The following is a 20497-nucleotide window of genomic DNA, read 5'->3' as shown; positions in this document are numbered from 1 at the left end:
TGCTTCAGAGGGAAGCAGAAAAACTTGGCAGAGACAAAATTAGGAGGAAAAGTGAAATTACAGTGTGATTAAGAGAGACATAGACGTCAGTTAGAGAACACAAGGACACAGAATCCTTCTGCTGATGTAACCATCCATGAGGTGGGTGGTACCTCCAATATCCCTACATCCCAGATTGTCATAAAAACAATCCTGTGCTGTCCTAGAACATGACTGGGTTGAATCTGAGCTTCAACACTTGTGACTCAGCAGAAACCTCTCCATGGCACAGCTGCTCTGGGCACTCTGTGCCAAGGCCTCCCCACCCTCCCAGCCAGGAGTCCTTCCCAATATCCCACCCAGCCCTGCCCTCTGGCAGTGGGAGCCATTCCCTGTGTCCTGTCCCCCATCCCTGTCCCCAGTCCCTCTCCAGCTCTCCTGGAGCCCTTTTAGGCACTGGAAGGGGCTCTGAGGTGTCCCTGGAGCTTCTCTTCTCTCTTCTCTCTTCTCTCTTCTCTCTTCTCTCTTTTCTCTCTTCTCTCTTCTCTCTTCTTTCTTCTCTCTTGGAAGTCACCAATCAGAGCACATTTCAGATGGAGGATGGGGCAGGTGTTAAACATTAGCTGCCTGTGACTGCTCCAGTAGTGGCTGAAGCCCTTTGCACCACCCCTGACTTCATATGGAGGGAGACAGCCCAGAAACAAAAAAATAAATATATCACTGCCTGCCTTTGGTGCCAGCAACCATCCAGCTGCAGGAGATGCCAGGGGCAGGGAGAGGACGGAAATAAGATGAGAACAAGCCCTGTAAAAGGCAAAAGCACAGTTCGGGCAGGGAATAGCAGTCCGCTATAGTTCCCGGCAGGGGACAGGCAGGGGACAGGCAGGGGACAGGCAGGGACAGGCAGGGGCAGCTCCCGGCGCGGCAGGAGGAGGGAGCGCGCATCCCCCATCGCTCCCGACCCCCCTTCGGCGGCGCGGGGCCGGCATTCCCTGCCATTGGCGGCGGCCAGAGACAGAGCTGGGACGGATCCTCCCCTTCCTCTCCCTCCCAGGCATTTTTGAGAGGGTTTTCCCAACTTTCCAGAAGTTTCTCCCCGGCCCCTTATATACCCCCTCCGCAGGACCGGGAGGTGCACAGGGAGCCGAGCAAAGCCGTGTCCCGACCCCGCAGGTAAGGGGGGGACTCCGGGCGGGCAGGGTGGAGGCAGAGCTGAGATTGCAGCTGGCTGGGGGTGGGGGGTGGATTTGGGGGTCCTGCAGCCTCCTGGCTGGGCAGAAAAATCGGGGGGAGCGCTATGGCATGGGAGAAGGGGGTGCGTGGGGATAATCTGCAGTGCGTGGGAGTGGGGAATAGGGGTACAGACTGTCCCGTGAGCTGGCTCTGGGTTTTTGTGGAAAGGTATTAAAAAAATGCCACAATCGCCTCCAGTTTGCAAGAGGTGGTGACAGTGGAGCTGCAGGAGAAGCTTTCAGAGCATGACGAAAGAGAAAAGGGGGATAAGCGAAGCTTTAGCTTGGTGTGAGCGAAATCCTGCAGCCCCTGCTCTGGCTTAGCCTGGGAGCCTCCAGGACCTTGGGCACCGTCCCAGCGCAGGAATGGGAGCTCTCCCTGCCACAGCTCAGCCCAACCCGCCCTTCTGCTGCCTTAACCAAGTGTCACATCCCTCTGGTGACACGGAAATGGCCTTTTGCCTGCATTCCTCTGCCCCGCAGCTCTGTCCTGCTCCCTGGAGAAACGCAGCCTGCAGAATCCCTTTGGTGCGCCTCCAGATGCGGGTCCCGGCGGCCCCAGGGAAGGCTGTGGAATGCCACGCTGGCACTGGGCGTCCCCTCGCTGTGGGAGCACACGAGAGGATGTTGCTGGCTGTGCATTCCCCACATTCCCTCCTTTTTCACCATGGCTTGTGAATTCACCCACAGTCGCTGCCCTAATCCAAGAAGGGGAAAATTTCCCCATCTTTGGGCTGTGTGACTCAGCAGAGCCCGAATCTGTCGCCCGCTCCTGAAGTAATGAACCTTTTTTTAAGCTGAGGATGAAGCAGTGCAGGCCACCCCCTGCTCGCGAGAGAACTACTCCATGTATCTGTTTTCTTTCAGAAAGAAAAAGGCAAACGTTGACCTCACTATGAAACAGTTTCAAGGTATCCTTAGAAATAAAGGGGAAATAGAAAACCAGAAGGAACCTCCTCTGACTTCCAGTGTTTGTCACCCTGGCTGCCCTTTTAAAGTGCACTCTTTAAAAGAGTGGTGAGGGCAGTTTTGAGCCTAGTGCACGAATCTTTGCTCTCGAGGCAGCCAGGGTGGCCCTTCCCTTTAACAGAAGCGTGGCTGCCATCAAGGGTTTGAGGTTGCAGTCGCCTCCCTCCCCGAGGCTGCGTAGTTCCCACTCTGGCAGAGGGTCCCGGTGGAGCTGCGCACTCTCTTAGCCCGGAGCTACGTGCTGCGTGTTTCCTTCCATGTGTAATCCCAGCGGGCCCTTCGCTTCCTGCTGGAACACTTTAACCCTGAGCAGCCTGTCCCTAGCCCTCCCCTGAGGCTGGCCAGGAGAGGCTGGGAGGAGAGGACCACCAAGGAACACAACTTCAGTGTAGTGATGCAGTTCCTGACGAGGAAAAACGTCCCCCAAAAGCTGGAGGGGGAGATTTAAGGCCTGAGGAGCTGCCAGCAGGAAGGTTTGCTGAATGAAGGCAGGAGGGAGGGGAGGTGTGGGGCCAGGTGGGATGTGCCCCAAAGGGCTTCCAGGCACTTAGGACTGGTCAGTCTGCACATGTACCGGAGCTGGGGGCTCAAAGCCCTTGCTGGGGATGGGTTCACCTGTGTTGGGATGAGATTCATCCACCTAAGGCATGAGCTGAAGGCTGTGCTGGGGAAAATGAGGCTCCCCCACCTCCCTCTGCCCCAGTATCTCCCCGGCAGGGCTGGACAGGCAAACCAAGGTCGAACAGAGCTGATCAGACAGTGCAGGATCTTCTCCAGGGCTGCCTCTGGCTGTGCTTGGTGGAAGCTCACGTGCTCCATCTAGTGCAAGGATGCTGAGGATTTGGGGCCCGGGCTGGGGTCCCCAGAGAGGATGGTCCTTGCCACTCACTGCCTGCAACAGCCCTTGGATCAAGGGGCAGCACAAAATTTTTTTCAGCTTTTCCTGATCAGGACAGAGTTTTTTCCTTCTCTGAGGACAGAAACATGGAATGACTGGGTTGCAGGGGACTTTAAAGACTATCTTTACCCCACCTGCCACAGGCAGCAGGGACACCTTTCCCTATCCCAGGTTGCTCTAAGCCCTATCCAGCCTGGCCTTGGACACTTCCTGGAATCCAGGGGCAGCCACAGCTTCTTTGGGCAGCCTGTGACCTGAGGCCCTCCTCATCACCCTCACAGAGAAGAAATTCTTCCCAATATCCAATCTAAACCTGTCTTCTTTCACTTTAAAGCCATTCCCCGTAACTCTGTCAAGATCACATGAGAAATAACTATTGCTCACATTCCCTGACCCTTAAATCATCCACTGTACATTAACACTGGAATACAGGGAAGCAGCTTAGGAAGGAAGCTTTCATGCCAGATGCACAGGCTCTGCTTGCCAGGGTGCAGCCTGCACTCCTGAAGATTAATTGTAGCTCAGGGTGCACTTGGCAGGGCTGCACCCCAACGAAGCGTTGGGGCAATGTCACTGTCACTGGAACCAAGGAGCGGCTCTCTCTGGAAGAGCCCCTGGGATCTCAGGATGCTCCAGGAAGGCTTTGGATCCTGATGGTGAATTTTCTTGCCCAGCAGGTGCTGGGAGGCGCTGGGTGCTGCTGAAGCCATGTGGGTTATGGTGGGGCTGGCCCTCCTGGGCCTGGCTGCGGCCGTGCCCTCGGAGGACAGGAAGCTGAGCGACAAGGCCACCACGCTGGCCGAGCGCAGCACCACGCTGGCCTTCAACCTCTACCACGCCATGGCCAAAGACAAGGACATGGAGAACATCCTGCTGTCCCCCGTGGTGGTGGCCTCGTCCCTGGGGCTGGTGTCCCTCGGGGGCAAGGCTGCGACGGCGTCGCAGGCCAAGGCGGTGCTGAGCGCGGACAAGCTGAACGACGAGTACGTGCACAGCGGGCTGGCCGAGCTGCTCAGCGACCTCAGCAACAGCACCGCCCGCAACGTCACCTGGAAGATGGGCAGCCGCCTCTACGGCCCCGCCTCCATCACCTTCGCCGAGGACTTCGTCAAGAGCAGCAAGAAGCACTACAACTACGAGCACTCCAAGATCAACTTCCGCGACAAGAGGAGCGCCCTCAAGTCCATCAACGAGTGGGCAGCGCAGACCACGGATGGGAAACTGCCGGAGGTCACCAAGGATGTGGAGAAAACCGACGGGGCCCTCATTGTCAACGCCATGTTCTTCAAGCGTAAGTTCTGCCTACACGTGACCCAAAACCTCCCCCCGGGCCAACACACAGCACCATGGAATGGTTTGGGTTGGGAGGGGCCTTGAAGATGGTCTAACAGCCCCAAGGGAAGGTGGGCAGATCTAGGTCCACTGGAGGCAGCTCTTGGTCAGTGGTGGGAACTGTGCATGGAATTACCGCCCATTCCCTTTCCTTACAAGCTGTGCTTCTGTCTCTGCTGTAGCTCACTGGGATGAGAAGTTCCATCATAAGATGGTGGACAACCGTGGCTTCATGGTGACCCGTTCCTACACCGTGGGAGTGCCCATGATGCACCGCACAGGTGAGTGGAAACCCCCTGCCCCACAGCTGGAGTTAGGATCACTGTTCTCCCAGATTCCCACCAGCTGTTTCCAAGATTGTTTTGCCTCATGACAGAGAACAAAGCAGGGGAGTGTTTGTTTGTTCTTCTGATTTGGTCTCCCTGTGAGCAGAGAGAATCCGTGTTTACTGTGAGGTGCTTGGCTGTTGGGAACAAATCCTGGCTCATCACACACATGAGAGCCACAGCCACCTTCAGTAATGCTGGGCCACTTCCCAGAAGGGTGTCCAGACTCTCTTCGCAGTCAGGGCAAGTCCAGGCTGAATTCACTTTGCCTCTGTTCCACATCTCACTGTTCCCTGCTTCTGGTTTCAAGGTCTCTACAATTACTATGATGATGAGGCAGAGAAGCTCCAGGTGGTAGAGATGCCACTGGCTCACAAGCTCTCCAGCATGATCTTCATCATGCCAAACCACGTGGAGCCTCTGGAGAGGGTGGAGAAACTGCTGAACAAGGAGCAGCTCAAGACCTGGACTGGCAAGATGAAGAAGAGATCAGTGGCCATCTCGCTGCCAAAAGTTGTCCTGGAAGTCAGCCACGACCTTCAGGTAAAGGAGGTCCTTAAACAGCTGGGCCTTACAGTTCTTTGGGATGGGAGGAACAGAGGGATGGTGGGTTATCCATGCCTGCTGCCCCTCTCCCTCCTGCACTGTGTCATCTCTGGGAGGGTTGCTGACCTCTTTTCTCCTCCTAGAAACACTTGGGTGGCCTGGGCCTGACAGAAGCCATTGACAAAACCAAGGCTGACTTGTCCAAGATCTCTGGCAAGAAAGACCTTTACCTGTCCAACGTGTTCCACGCCGCGGCTCTGGAGTGGGACACGGACGGGAACCCCTACGACGCCGACATCTATGGCCGAGAGGAGATGAGGAACCCCAAACTCTTCTATGCTGACCACCCCTTCATCTTCATGATCAAGGACACTAAAACCAACTCCATCCTCTTCATTGGCAGGCTCGTGAGGCCCAAGGGCGACAAGATGCGTGATGAGTTGTAGTTGGGTTTGTTTTAATTGGGTTTTTTTTTTTCCCCAGAGCTTTGGTTTGTGTGTGTTTTTAGGGGGGGATTTTGACAAATGGGAAACACTATTTTGTATCCTTCTCGAACCATGGGTGCTATTCAGACCAGGGTGCATTGTGAGGAGAAACCAGCATACACTTTACCTCACCCCAAATGCAGATTGCACAAACCCACCTCCAGAGAGGAGCAGGGGAGCCTGGCACCAGAGGGTCACCACGAGTCAGCTGAGGTGGCCACGTTGAAGCCAAGCTCCTCCCTGCACTGGTTAAGCCTCCTGCTCAGTTCCCTGTTGCTTCACAAGCCCTGCCAAGGCACCACCCTCCCATCCCAAATGCTTCCATCCCACCACACGCTTAGTGCTGCCGCTTTTCTCCTGCTTGGGTGCCCTGTGAGCTGTTCCCTGCTTGTCTCTTCCCGCTCCAGGGGTGTGTAACAGAGCTCCAAGGGCCAGTTGTGCAGTCCAGCCCTGCAGAGCAGGAGGCAGCATGGGAGATTGGAGATTGCATGGAGTTGTGCACTTCTGTCCTGCCTAACCCTGTGCTCTGCGTTTGATGCTTCAACCACAAGAGCTCCTCAGGGAGAGCATCAAAGCCAAGAGCACCTTGGATCAACACTTCACAGAGAACTAAGGGGCTTTGGGGTGTCAGGGAGAGCCCAAAGCACAGCTGGGTTTCTAAAAAGAGTAACCTGAGGTCCCTTCAGCACTCCACTCCTTGGGATCACTGAGGGACCAGCACTTGTAATTAAACAGGCAGTAATAGTGATCTCACTTCTCCTGTAGGGCTGGGAAAGATTCTGTTCCCACTGCCAGGGCTCTCCCAGAGCTGGTTCCAGTCAGCTCCCTGTGGAGTTGACCCAAGGCACTCCTGGCTGGCTTCTCACAGGGAGGTGGGATCAGGTTCACCTGCACTTTCTTGCTTAATTAAACACAAAGCTTTAAAGCTGCCATTAAGTGACTTCCTAATTATGCTCTGCTGAAGCTCCATGGTACTTTGGGTCCCTGTCTGCTGACCTGGGTAAAGGAACCCTGAAAAGCAAAGGTATTTATAGTTATATTTATGTCTGGTAATTAGCAGGTTTCAGAGCTTGATCCAGGCCATTCCTAACTTCTCTTCAAGGGATATCATCAGGTCAGTACTACTTAAAGGAGCTGATGTTAGCCCATTCCAGCACTTGCCATGCACTGAGAGACACCACAAGGCAAATACTGAGATTATGGAAATGAGGAAAGTCCATGCATCCTGATGGAATTGCCAGTTCTGTGACACCAGCATGGAGCACCTTTGGCTTTGCTTTATCTCCCTGCCAATCTTCCCTGCTGACATAGAAGCCCAATACTGCATATTCCTGGTGCTGGGAGGCAGGAGGCAGTGCCAGGGATGTCCCCAAAGGTGGGACACTCCTGGTGATTCAGCACTGAACCCACACACAGAACATTCTGGAGGCTGGGCTGGGGGGTGAAAGGGGTGGGCAAGGCAAGAACACACTGTGGGATATTGTGAATAATTTGCATCATGTGGATGCAGGTGTCTGATGGCTTTTATTGTCTGTTCTTGTACCACACAGTGACAGTTGTGTAATTTTGCAATAAAACTTTTTCAATGAAAAAGCCAGAGTTTCTTCCAGAGTAAAATAAACTTAGGGAGGATCCTTGCAATCCTTAAATCCAAGACACCCTAATGTGGGATCTGTGGACAAAAATTACTCAATACACAAGATGAATTCCCATGGAATATCAATTTTAGCAGCTTTTCCCTTAACTGTTTTCTCCTGAAACTGCAAACATCCAATCCCTTAAATTCTCCACAGGTAAAGGACCAACTGCCCTGTCCTGCTGGGCCATATAGCAGAATGAAAACTGAACTGTTGGTCACAGGGAGCAGCCTTCTGACCCTCCAAGCTGTAGTTCCTCCAGCTGGGATCCACTCTGGAGAAACAGAGGAGGAAAAAACTGCAGGCTCAAGATACCTTCCCCAGGTGGAAAATCCAGCAGTGGCAGACCCTGCTAATCTGTGTTCTCCCACTGCTGGAAAGGGATGAACTTTCTGCCACTCACAAGCGAAACTAAAGGCACAGACATGTCCCCTTTTGCTTGGGCTTGGGCTGGGCAAGCACACACATCCCTGTGGAGCTTCTCCCACACTGGAAAAGCACCAGGTGCTTCCTAACTTTCTCTAAATGGGAATTAGTGAAGCCACCTCCAGCACCAGCCACAGCAGGAACACTATCAATAGCAATACTGAAACTAAGTTTAAAGCTTTCCAGAGTTCCTGAGTTTATCCCACCCCCAGCTCATCTTCCAGGGCTCTTGTCCATGGGTACACCAAACCTGAAAGACACAGGGAACTGAATGAGCTGCCTCCTCTTTTGGAGCTTCTTTAAACAGCTCAGGGTGGTGGTAACTCCAACCAAGACGTGGAAAAGGTGCTCAGCTCACACTTGCAGCCACAGCTTCTGTGCCAGGGTCTCCCCACCCTCTGAGGGAACAATTCCTTCCCAGTATCCCATCTAGTCCTGCCATCTATCAGTGTGAAGCCATTCCCTGTGTCCTGTCCCTCCATCCCTTGTCTCCAGTCCCCCTCCAGCTCCTGGAGGCCCTTTAGGCAATCCCAAGTCAGGAGAGAAATGAACTTGCAGAAATACTTTGCAGAAATGTCCCTCAAGCTTGGCTTTCCCATGGTAAGCATGGTGTTCAGGTTCCATAACAAATGAAAAGTGAAACCCTTGGAGCTCCAGCAGTGTTATCCCAAAGTTCCATTTGCATTTTCTCCCTTCCCCAGTTTCCTGTGGAAGTCAGATTTCCTTGGGTTAGAGATCTCAGGGATAACAGTTCCCACAATGTTTATTGAAATAGAAGACTGCAGAAAGCACAAACCCTGCCAGGGCAATGATGGAGGTGACAAAATGTGAGTTCACTTGCACTCAGAATCGAGGATTTAGCACAGGAAAGAAACCTTGTAGATCCCTGACATGCAGTAGAACTTTGGTAGGCACAGGAGACAATCACCTATGAGAAAAAAATCACTGGGAAGCAGCACTGCTGTCAGTACACAGGCATGATTCTATGGCATGTTCTCATCAACAAGCACCATGTTCTCATTATCAAACACCAAGCTGAAAATGTTATCAGTGCAACAAAATGCTTCCTTGAGACTTAAAGCTGTTTTCAATTTTGTCATCAGACTGTAATTTGTTAATTTCTGTGGCACTCTGCAGGAGGTTTTTGTCTTCTAAATTTGTCCCCACTGTTATGTTTCAGTTTTCCTAGCAAGTATCTATATCTATATCTATATCTATATCTATATCTATATCTATATCTATATCTATATCTATATCTATATCATAATCTATAATCTATATCTATATCTATATCTATATCTATATCTATATCTATATCTATATCTATATCTATATCTATATCTATCTAGTTTCCTAAAGGCTGCTTTTTCAATCTCCCAGTGTATCTGCTTGGTTTTACTTATGGGCAGTGGAAAAATCAAAACAAAGGGGGAAGTAAAAGTTCTCACTCTAAGCCCTGGGCTTTGTTTAAACTAATAAAGCACTGATGTTTCTCTCTAGTGATGAATATCAGATGTAACTGAAAAGTCTTCAATTGAATCTGAATGATAAAGTTCTGGATTTGCAGTTTGTCAGGAGACTGTGCCACAAAGAAACTCTTTAGGATAAGAATATTTACATATAGAAGCAATTCCCTCGTTTGTTCCTTCTTTAAACCACCCCCATATCATATCACCAGGAATGTGCAGTTCTGGCATTTCCCTGTACGGTGTTTGTACAAAGGAAAGGCTCGAGGAATTGTACTGGAGGAATGGCTGCAGCACCGCGCTGTGCCCACACGGCGGCAGCACTGACAGGGCGCCGGTGCCGCGGCTCCACAGATCGTGTGCGCACGTCTGGAAATGCCGCGGGAAACGGCGCCAGCTGCGCTGAGTCGGCATCGGGGTCGCAGGCAGGCAGCCCGAAGGACGGACCGGGGTCCTTGATTTCCCGCCCCTTTTGCTGCCATCTTAAGAAGGTCAATCGAATCGTGGCCGAGCGGCCATCATAGGAGTGGCATGACGTAACTTCCGTCTTCAGTGACCGCCATATTTGGTGTGGCAGAAGCCACTTCCGGTTTTTCGCCATCTTTGGTGTGGCAGAAACAACTTCCGGTTGGCGGCCATATTTGGTGTGGCACCAAAGCTACTTCCGGGTGGTCGCCATCTTTGGTGTGGCAAGCTGTACTTCCGGTTGGGCGCCATCTTTGGTGTGGCAGGCGCTGCTTGTCGTCGGTGTTGCTGAGCCCACAGATCGTGTCCGCACATCTGAAAATGTCGCAGAAAATGGCGCCAGATGGGCTGCGTTGGCATCGGGGTAGCAAGCAGGCAGCCTATTAGACAGACCCGGGTCTTTGATTTCCCGCCCTTTTTGCGGCCATCTTAGGAAGGTCATTCGACTAGTAACTGGGCGGCCATATTGTAGTGGCGTCGCGTCATTTCCGCATTTCCCGACAGCCATCTTTGGTGTGGCAGAAGCCACTTCCGTTCACCCGCCATATTTGGTGTGGCAGAAGTCGCGTCCGTTCGTCCGCCATCTTTGGTGTGGCAGACGCTACTTCCGGTTGCCCGCCATCTTTGGTGTGGCAGGTGTCGCGTCCTGTCGTCCGCCATCTTTGGTGTGGCAGATGTCACTTCCGGATACCCGCCATCTTTGGTGTGGCAGAAGTCGGTTTTGGTCAGCCGCCATCTTTGGTGTGGCAGACACTACTTCCGGTTGCCCGCCATCTTTGGTGTGGGAGATGTCACTTCCGGGTTCCTGCCATCTTTGGTGTGGCAGAAGCCAGTTCTGGTCAGCCGCCATCTTTGGTGTGGCATAAACCATTTCCACTCCGCCGCTTTCTTCACTGTGATACCCTGCAGGCCCCCGCCCCTCACAACGGCGTCTGTCCGTGCGCTGCCTGAACCCGGCCCCGATCCCGCGCTCTCTCCGCCATACTCCGCCGCCATTCCTGGCGCCAGGACGCGGGAGGTGGGGTCAGCGGCGCCGGTGCTGGTCGGCGCCGTTGCGAGTGGCGGCGGACAGCAACAGGGACGCCTCTCTCTCGTCCATGGTCCTGCGGCGCCGCCATCTTGAGCGTGGCGGAAGTCCAACCCGGGTCCGGCAGGTGCCGGCGCGCGCCTCCCACCACCGAGCAGCGGCTGCAGCAGCGCGCTGTGCCCACAGGCGGCAGCACTGAGAGCTCAGGAATGGCTGCAGCACCGCGCTGTGCCCACAGGCGGCAGCACTGAGAGCTCAGGAATGGCTGCAGCACCGCGCTGTGCCCACAGGCGGCAGCACTGACAGAGCTCAGGAATGGCTGCAGCACCGCGCTGTGCCCACAGGGGGCAGCACTGAGAGCTCAGGAATGGCTGCAGGACCGCGCTGTGCCCACAGGCGGCAGCACTGACAGAGCTCAGGAATGGCTGCAGCACCGCGCTGTGCCCACAGGCGGCAGCACTGAGAGCTCAGGAATGGCTGCAGCACCGCGCTGTGCCCACACGGCAGCACTGACAGGGACAGAGAGAGAAGCGAAGGCAAAAAAGGAGAGTCCTAATCCTTCAAAATATCCTCCTAAAATGAATGCCCCAACAAAACCGCGACCAAAACTAAAAAAAACTCTTCCTCTAACCAAATTCAAGTGAAAAAAAACCCTTTAGATATATATAAAAATTATATATATAAATTTATATTCATAATCTATGCATATTTTATAAATATAATTTATATTACATTATAACATATATACAATATTTTTATTTATTATATACATGTCTTTATATTACTAATATTTATTTCTGTTTTAGTTATATTTGTATCTTTATATGTTATATATTTGTATGTTTGTATTTTTTAATATTGCTTATTAAAAACCCTTGCCTCTAACCAAATAGAAACAACAAAAACCTTTATTTTAAACTATATTTAAATATATTTTTCTATTTATGTATTTCATATTTATATCTGTAATTTATATTTATATCTATATTATGTTTATTATATACTATAATAGTATATACAATATGATTTCTATTAAATACTACATATATGCTTTATATTTTATGTATATTTGTACTTACATATATTTATAGATGCATATATATATTAATAATTTAATATCTGTATATATTTATTACATATTGGTATATTTCTATTTTGTTTATACTATTTATATTATCTGTAAAAATCTTGCCTATAATCAAATAAAAACCAATAAAAAATTTATTTAAACTATATTTAGATATTTCTGATATTTAATTTTTTCCTGTATTCTACACCCAGCATTCCTCACTCACCTGCTCCTTCATTGCAGCGTGGCTCCCTGCCCCAGGGACCTTGGGCTGCCCCAAAGGACATCAGAGCCCCCGAGTCCCCACCCCAGAGAAGGCACAGAACGACTCCACCTGCCCCAGGCAGGAACACAGCACTTTATTCCAACCCTTCCCACCAAAAAGGGACTCTGCTCCCTGTGGTGCCACTCACTCCACAATCCTTTTTCCCAGACAGATTGGTTTCATGCTCATGGATGTTCAAAACCTTGTTTTTATCTCAGGCTGTGCAAGATGCCATGAGAAGATCTGCTCTGTGTCCCCAGAGGAATCAGAGCAATCATTCCCACCCGTGGGAAAGCTTTTCCATCTTTTTCCAGACTAGTCATTTTCAGCCCTTGCAAGGCAGATTCTCTCTTCCACAAAACTCTGAGATATCCTCCCCAGTTCCTGGGGGACATGGAAGTAGTTTATGTTGTCACACAATCCAGGATTCATCAAGGCACCCAATTCACAAGCCTAGATGGAAAAGGACATTAATTTTTGAGGAGCTGATCAGCAGACATCACTCCTTCCCTTTGCTTCCTCAGGCCACTCATTCACAAAGGGACCTTGTTGTTGCTGCTACTTCCAATTTTACAGTATTTTTACAAAGTAAAAAGATATTTTTAAAAGTATATTTTACAAAGAACAGCAGTGTGGAAGGAGAGCGACCCCACAAAGGAGGACTGCCATCCAGTGGCACTCACTGACACCACCAGTGTTAATATCAACAAATTGCAACAAACTTTTCACTCCAAACTCTCCCCCCACACTTTGCAGCCCTTCACACTGAAGGTTTTTGTCCCCTGGAAAAATATAACAAACAATAAGCTGGTTCTAGCTTGTGTTAAGTGCATTTTCCCTTTCCAGCCTCTGTTTTCTGTAGGAACTGGAGCTCAATCTCTGAAGGGACACCCAGAAATGCCCCTGCCCAGGGGAACCTTGTGGCTCTCCACAGCTCCTGCCAGGGGGGCAGCCAGGGGACAGGACAGGAGGAGAGGTGCCAGGAGGCTGGAGGAGTCTGGCTCCAGCCAAAACAGTGGAGTTGGAAACAGTGAGGAGGGTTTGGCTCTGGAGATTTTGGCCTCAGCATGGACAGGAATTCAGCTCCAGCACACAGCCCAGCCCTGGCCCTTGGCACACAGAGGTGCCCCAAGCACATTTTGAGAAGGTGTTCCAGCCACAGGAGCCCACAGGGCACAGGGTGCAAGGTCTGCACCTGCTCCTGCCGTGCCCTTCAGCCCCTTGGCACTGCTGGAGACTGCAGAAACACTGCCTCACACAACAGAAATGAATGAGCACTCCACACTGCTGGGGAAACTGTGAAAATACAAGGCTGTGCATTTCCCCACTCATTAATGGCTTGTATTAAACCAGCACCCCAAAGCCCCATTCTGCTGACAGCTCTGCAAACCCAGCGTGGTGCTTGTGAACCCAGAGCTCCCAGAGAAGAAACCACGTGGTTAAAACTCCAAATAAAACCACATCTTTCTTATTCTGGACACCTGCCTGTAATATTCTGGTTGTCCTTCCTGCTTTCCTGCAGAAACAGGGTAGTTTACCCTGCTGCAGCATTTATTTTCTATTTGTGTATTAATTAGGATTTTCCCTGTGGTTTTGTACTTTGCATCCCGAGGATTACCCAGCACAGCTGGGTTAAATCCTCACCCTTGGGTGTCCTGACACCTGCTGTGCCACTAAACTGCAGGTGGCAAAAATGAGAGTGCAGGCAGTTTGTGTCTGAAATAAATCCAAATGATCTTACCTGGATCTTACCTCTGGCACACACTCACATGGGTGGGGATTTGCAAAGTTTTTTTGTTTAGTTTAGTTCCCACTGTAAGTTAAACTTTCACAAATCAAAACCTGGAGATAAAATCTCAGACCAAGCTTTTCTTTCTCATGGCTGTGAATGAAATCCTTAACCAGTCATTATATCTAAAGCATGACAAGGTATAGGGTTTCTCTGGACTTTATTGACTTTGATCCAAGTTGATATTTTAAAATATATATCCCATAAACATGTCTCTATATTTATACACAGTATTTATACACAGACACACAGCGTTTTGGTTGCATTCCTTTAGGCGCCTTTCAGGGGCCAAAATAACATTCCTGAGTGCATAAACACCTTGAGAGACTCTCATTCAAAAAAAAAATAAAAAAATAAAAAAATTCAGATATGCTTTGTGGACAATATTCTGTCTTTGGCCAGTTTCAGAAGGATGTTTCCATGCTCTAATTAACAGTTTATAAACATTTAGAACCGCAGCTGAGTTTCAGTTGTGCTCCTGTCCCTGTGCCCCAGCAGCACCGAGCCCGCAGCAGATTTGCTGTTTCTGCAAACGCAGGGCAATCCTCAGAACCCCTGTGTTCATCCATCCTGCCTTTGTGCTCGCAGTTTCAGCCTCTCAGGCTGTTTCCAGGGGGATCACACCCAGCTGGAGCCGTGTGGAGGGTTTGCAGCAGCAATATCACCAATAATTAACCCCCCGTGGGCAGACCCGGTGCCCTGGCAGCTCGCAGCGGGTACAAAGTTCTTAAGCAACATTTGCACAACCTCTGCCTCCTCCTCCTCGTGTTTCAGGTTTGCTCAGCTCGGGAGCAGCGCAGAGATGCAGCCCAGCTCAGCCCTGAGTGAATGCTGGTTTTAATCGTGCCTGTTCCGTGCTGACACCGCTCCAATGACACGGACACCGGCTGTCAGCAGCACTTCCAGCAGCAGGCCTTCCACTGGGAGCCAGTTCCTGTGAAGGAATAATTTCCATTTCACCCTGGGAGTGCCACACAAGCGTGAACTGAGTGAGTGCCCTCTGCAGCATCCCCCGAGGCAGGAACAGCCTTCCCTGCCTGTGATCCACGGGGAAGTGCTCATGACACTCCAAGTCTGGCTCGGGTCACAGCTCTGGCAGCCCAGAGTGAGATGGACATTCCAGTCTCAGCTCAGCTCCCTGCTTTTCCCAGAGAATCACCACCAGCAGGAAATACCCCATATTTGCACCAGATGAATGATTGCCACGGGAAACACCACTCTGAAAATTCCTTCTTGTTTTAAATCATATAAAATCTCACTGAGAAATTGCTCCCTCAAGGGTGTTATCCTTGCTCTAGGCCACCTTTTTGCTCTGCCCCCCAGGAGTCCTGGCACTGATCACCAACACCATTACTTCAGGTTGTTTCATTCTCCTATGGAGAAACCTGACACATCTGCCTCTCTGCTCCTTCTGTTGGTGGCACATTCGTGTAGGGATGTGAAGAAGGGCAGATCTTGGAACTCACTTCCAGGGAGGAAACAACAAACCTGGCAAAAAACATCAGGGCAGGTTTGGAGATCAGACTAAGAGAATGCCCTACACAAGAGGGCCCTGAGGGGTGAGAAGAGTGGTAGGAGAAGAAAAATGAGACATTGCCATTTAAATAAAAAGGTCACAAACCTCTTTAAATCAGCCAAGGGCCACCTGGAGGGCACTGGAGCCTCTCCCCTGATGAGGAGGCTCAGGGTGCTGCTGTGCCACAAGCACAGACCTGTTTACTCCCGAGTTCCTGAGCTCCTCTCCAGGCACAGCAGCTCTGGCACTCCAAGCAGTTTATCTCACACTGCCAAGGTTCTCCTAGATAACAAGCTCTGCCTGGCTCTCTCCCCAGCATCTTTCCAGGGTTAAACTACAAATCCCAAGGTGTCTCTCAGACAAACAGTTTCCATGGATTTATGTGGATCAAGTTCTTTTCACTTGATTTGGTGTTGTCAAACAAATCTCTGCTTCACTAGTGTCACCTGAGCCATGACTCAGGTCTTTTGTACGAGTCTGGTGTGAGAAACAACCACAACCCCCCTTCATCCTTCCCTGGCCTAATGAGGTCCCAAACAAGTAATTTAAAACTACCTGAGCTTTAAGTGATTTTTACCTCAGTCATAGAGATGAATAAAACCCCCCGTGGGCAGCAGGGGAGGGGGATTGTGTCCCTCTACCGCTGAGCTCAGGTGAGACCCCACCTGCAGAGCTGGGCCACAGGAGGAGGACGTGGGGCTGGAGAGAGCCAGAGGAGGAATGGGTCCAGACTGACACAGAGTGGGTTTAGATGGGATTTTGGGCAGGGATTGTTCCCTGGGAGGGTGGGCAGGTCCTGGCAGAGGATGCCCAGCTGTGGCTGCCCCTGGATCCTGGCAGTGTCCAGGGCCAGGCTGGACATTGGGGTTGGAGCAGCCTGGGACAGTGGGAGGTGTCCCTGCCCACGGAATGGGTGAATCTGGATGAGTTTAAGGTTCCTCCCAACCCAAACACTTCCGCTATTACATAAAGTCCCAGGTACTCTAAAATCTTTCTGCGTTTCAAATTTAAGTCCAAAACACCCTCAGGGCAGAGCAGCTCTATTGAAAACACGCGGAGCTGCTGCGGGGCCGTGAGCATCATCTCCCCCTCCGCTCCCTCTGAATCGATCCCGATCCCGGTCCCCTTCCCGATCCCGCTCCCGATCCCGGTCCCGATCCCGGTCCCAGTCCCAGTCCCGCTCCCGATCCCGATCCCGCTCCCAGTCCCTGTCCCGGTCCCAGTCCCGCTCCCGGTCCCGGTCCCAGTCCCTGTCCCGATCCCGGTCCCAGTCCCGATCCCGGTCCCAGTCCCTGTCCCGATCCCGGTCCCAGTCCCGCTCCCGGTCCCGGTCCCAGTCCCGCTCCCAGTCCCGCTCCCGCTCCCGCTCCCGCTCCCGCTCCCGATCCCGATCCCGCTCCCGGTCCCGGTCCCGGTCCCTGTCCCGGTCCCGGTCCCAGTCCCGCTCCCGATCCCGATCCCGCTCCCGCTCCCGCTCCCGGTCCCGCTCCCGCTCCCGCTCGCCGTTACGCGCCTCCGGCCGCCAGAGGGCGCCTCCCGCCCCGCCGCTGCCGCTGCCGCTGCCCCGCGCCGCGATTGGCAGGGCGGCGCGCGGGGCGCAGCGCCATTGGCCGCGGACCGGCCGCCCGCCGTATATAAGGAGAGCGAGGGCGGGGCCTGGCCGCAGTCCGCGGGAGCTGCGGGCGGGGTGGGAACAAAATGGCGGCGGTACGGGCCGTGTGCGTGATGCGGGGCGAGGGGGCTGTGCAGGGCGTCATCCACTTCGAGCAGCAGGTGAGGGCACGGCCGGGCCGCTGAGACCCCCCCGGCGGGTGCGAAGCCCCCCCGGTTCTCCATCTTCATCATCCTCCCCGTGGGCAGCGGGGCGGGCTCAGCTCGAAGGCGCCGCGGTTCCAAATGGCCGCGGCCCTTCGGAGCTGCGCCGGCCCGTGGGGCGGCCGGGGGGCCGCGGCCGCGGGGTCACTCGCGCTCCGCCGTGAAAGTACGGGATCTTTCTGGAAGGCCCCATCAGATAACGGGAACTCCTTGCCCTTGGCGATAAAACAGAGGAGGGAATATGTTTGAGGGCATTAAACGGACACAGACATTACCTACAGTGTTGTGGTGGGCTCGTGGCGGGGCCTGCAGTGCTTTCTGTCACCTTCGTTTGACACGGAGCCGTGCAATGCCAAAGTCCTTGTGCTGATAAATGCTCTCCTTTAAGGGTACTGGGCCCGTGAAAGTCACTGGGAAGATCACTGGGTTGGCCGATGGGGAGCACGGCTTCCACGTCCACGAGTTCGGTGACAACACCAATGGTAAGATGTTCCTTTGGGTCACGGCTGGAAAGCGCCTGCTGGGCTCTGAGGAGCTGCTCGTGGAGCTGCAGCAGCAGCTCGGGTCTCACGGCTGCAGATCTCTGTGAGAAATCGTGACCTCTGCCGAGGAGTTGCTTCTTGAATAATACTCTGAGCATGTTGAGGCTGGTGGTCAAGATTTGACATACCAAGCAGTCACTTGAACGCTTGGATAACCCAAGTTACGAAATAAGAAAGCTGGCTGAGCCTGGAACTTGTAAGTGTGTAGCAGGTGATTTATCTCCAGGGGATTAGCAGGGCATGGCGCGGGAGAGTAGCTGTTTGCCGTGGCTGGGAGCGGTGGGGGAGCCGCAGGTTTATCCTGGGATCCTGCTCTGATGCTGTGCTGTGTTCCAGGCTGCACCAGTGCTGGCCCCCATTTCAACCCCGAGCGGAAGCAGCACGGGGGTCCCAGCGATGCTGAGAGGTGAGTCCAGGGCATGGACACTGCTGGGGGCTTGGGATGTGCAGAAAAACCCTAGTAATTCCTGCAGGGCTCCCGGGGTCACTGAGCCACACTTTGGTAACTCCAGCAGTTTGTTTCGCTCTCAGTACGGTGTGAAATACTCTCCTGGGGGCATTTTCTGGTGTTGTCATGGCTTGGGAGGAGGGGACAGCAAGGGCTCATGCTGGGTATCTGTGCTTCAGCAGGATGTGAGACCTGGCTCTTTTCTGGGAGCAGCTCTCACAGCCCAGCTCCCTTGGGTGGGTGCCAGAGGAAGTGCTGTGGCTGTGCCTGCTGGGTTTGGGAAGCAGAGCTGGGAGCAGGGCTCAGGCAGCCTGGCCTTGCCCAGGGATCAGCCTGGACTCGGGATCAGCCTTGCAGTGTTCACATGAGTGCTCCTCGTGTGGCTGATAAATCCCACCTGAGCCACAGGCCAGCAGAGCTGGATGCTGGATGTGGGCCAGCTCCTGCATGACACAGCATGAAACGTGTCTCAGGGCCCTGGCAGCCACTGCTCAGGGCTAAAGGTTGGGATTGCACGGGCATTGTGGCTTCTGGAGCCTTGGCAGATCTGCTCCTGGTGTGGCTGTGGGCAGGGGAATTCCTTAGGAGGGGTGCAAGAAGTAGATGATGCTTTTATCAGTGTACAGAAACAACTGGACTGAAGCTTCCTGGAAGCTTAAATTAAGCAAATTCCTCAGGGTAGAGCTGCCATTAACCTAGTTTTAGAGGACTTGGTTAAAGATAAGGAATCTGTGTAAAAAGCTGGTGGTCAGCCCTGGGCTGGCTGAGCTGGTCACACAGCAGAGATGTATCAGTATTCCAGGTTCTGAATCTGGACAGAGGAGCCTGACAGAACAGGATCAGCTGCATTTTGAGTGAATGCTGTACTTGAGGCAGGTGTGTAGGACACAGCACACTATAATGTCCAAAGTCCTGTGAAAATTCCACTGCTCGAGGCTCAGTTCTCCAGGGAGAGCTTAGCAGAGATGTAGCTCTGATAGAAGCTGTGTGGGAGAGCAGTATGCCAAGTGATGGGGCAATGCCAGACTGAAATAATCATCCTTGGTACTGGCTGGAACTGAGCAGCTCCTGCATTGCCTCTGACCTGCTGCCTGACAAACTGCTTTTCCTAATCCTCCTTAAACCAAAAGCCTGTAGCTGCCAGTGGAATAGCTGAGCTGTCATAGACAGCAAAAGCTCTGAGAACATTAGCAGTGTTCCACCCAGTCTGCAGGAAAGGTTGTTCACTGGATTTGGGAGCCATTGTTATGTTGTAACATAAACTCCCAGCCTTCCCTTGGAAGAGTTTTCAGTCAGTCCAGGCCACTTTCTGAGTTTGCCATGTTTCTGTGCAGGCACGTGGGAGACCTGGGCAATGTGACTGCCAAAGGAGGCGTGGCTGAGGTGGAGATCCAGGATTCTGTCATTTCCCTCTCGGGACCACACTGCATCATCGGCCGTACCATGGTGGTGAGTGCTCGGGGGCCCTGGGAAACTCCAGAGCAGGGAGAGGGGATTTACAGCCCTCCCTCTGTGTCTTAGCCTGGCACTTCACTGCCATGAGCCCAGAGTCCCTGGCAGCCTTTGGAGATGTCCCTCTCTAACTCTGCCGCTTCCCGCTGTGGGTTCCTGAATCTCTTAAGACAGATCCAGTTAGGAGTTTTTAGCAGGGCTATCAGTTTGGCATTGTGCAACTAGTGTGGTGGTGCTGCTGCTGCCAGGAGCAGTGATGGCTGGATCCACGTTTGGATCGGTTTAAGTCCCTTCAATTCTCTTGCAGGTGCACGAGAAGCGGGATGACCTGGGCAGAGGCGGAGACAACGAGAGCAAGTTAACTGGAAACGCAGGGCCCCGCCTGGCCTGCGGGGTGATTGGGATTGCCAAGAGCTAAGTGTGGCACCTGCACTGCTCTTCCATTGCTGCTCGTGCCCTTCCTCATGCCAGCTCAAGATTTGTCATTCATCTCCTGCTCCTCTGCATCCCGAGCAGCACTCACACGCTGGAGACTGACCGAGTTTTGTATGATGTACATTCAATTAAAGTGTCCCTGATGGAACGGCTCTGTGGTCTCTGCTCACGCTCCTGCAGTCACCATTCCATGTCACATCCCTGCTGTGAGGGAAGATGTGAGTCCTGCTCCTGTCCCAGACCCTGGGTGTGCCCCACACGCTCTGGCAAAGAGCAGCAGCCCCTGCGTGTGCCAGGGCTTCCTCCTGGGGCAGGGGAGCATTTGTAGGCTTCAAACTTGTGTAATAAATGTTCTGGGCAGATAAATCTGGGTCTGGC

At 52.6% G+C, this 20497-nt stretch overlaps 2 protein-coding genes across 3 annotated transcripts; both read left to right on the top strand.

The window, feature by feature from the left end:
- The first annotated feature begins 706 nt into the window (after positions 1 to 706).
- Positions 707 to 7360, top strand: SERPINH1 (serpin family H member 1). Of its 2 annotated transcripts, none has more exons than XM_056504228.1 (5): positions 707 to 1152; positions 3756 to 4369; positions 4593 to 4691; positions 5047 to 5279; positions 5426 to 7360. In XM_056504228.1, exons 2-5 carry the CDS (start codon positions 3787 to 3789, stop codon positions 5726 to 5728), a joined length of 1218 nt encoding a protein of 405 aa, XP_056360203.1. In that variant the 5' UTR covers positions 707 to 1152; positions 3756 to 3786; the 3' UTR covers positions 5729 to 7360. The 2 variants fall into 2 exon arrangements, with proteins under 2 accessions (XP_056360203.1, XP_056360209.1); XM_056504234.1 differs by having other exon boundaries at positions 863 to 1152; positions 3753 to 4369.
- Positions 7361 to 16421: 9061 nt separating this feature from the next.
- Positions 16422 to 20267, top strand: SOD1 (superoxide dismutase 1). The gene is made up of 5 exons (XM_056487073.1): positions 16422 to 17200; positions 17631 to 17724; positions 18121 to 18190; positions 19567 to 19681; positions 19992 to 20267. Exons 1-5 carry the CDS (start codon positions 17126 to 17128, stop codon positions 20100 to 20102), a joined length of 465 nt encoding a protein of 154 aa, XP_056343048.1. The 5' UTR covers positions 16422 to 17125; the 3' UTR covers positions 20103 to 20267.
- Positions 20268 to 20497: the final 230 nt, after the last annotated feature.

The sequence above is a fragment of the Oenanthe melanoleuca genome, chromosome 1, assembly GCF_029582105.1.
Source record: "Oenanthe melanoleuca isolate GR-GAL-2019-014 chromosome 1, OMel1.0, whole genome shotgun sequence".
Lineage (NCBI taxonomy): Eukaryota > Metazoa > Chordata > Aves > Passeriformes > Muscicapidae > Oenanthe > Oenanthe melanoleuca.
The sequence above is the reverse complement of the archived record's forward strand: the minus strand, read 5'-3'. Positions and strand labels throughout refer to the sequence as shown.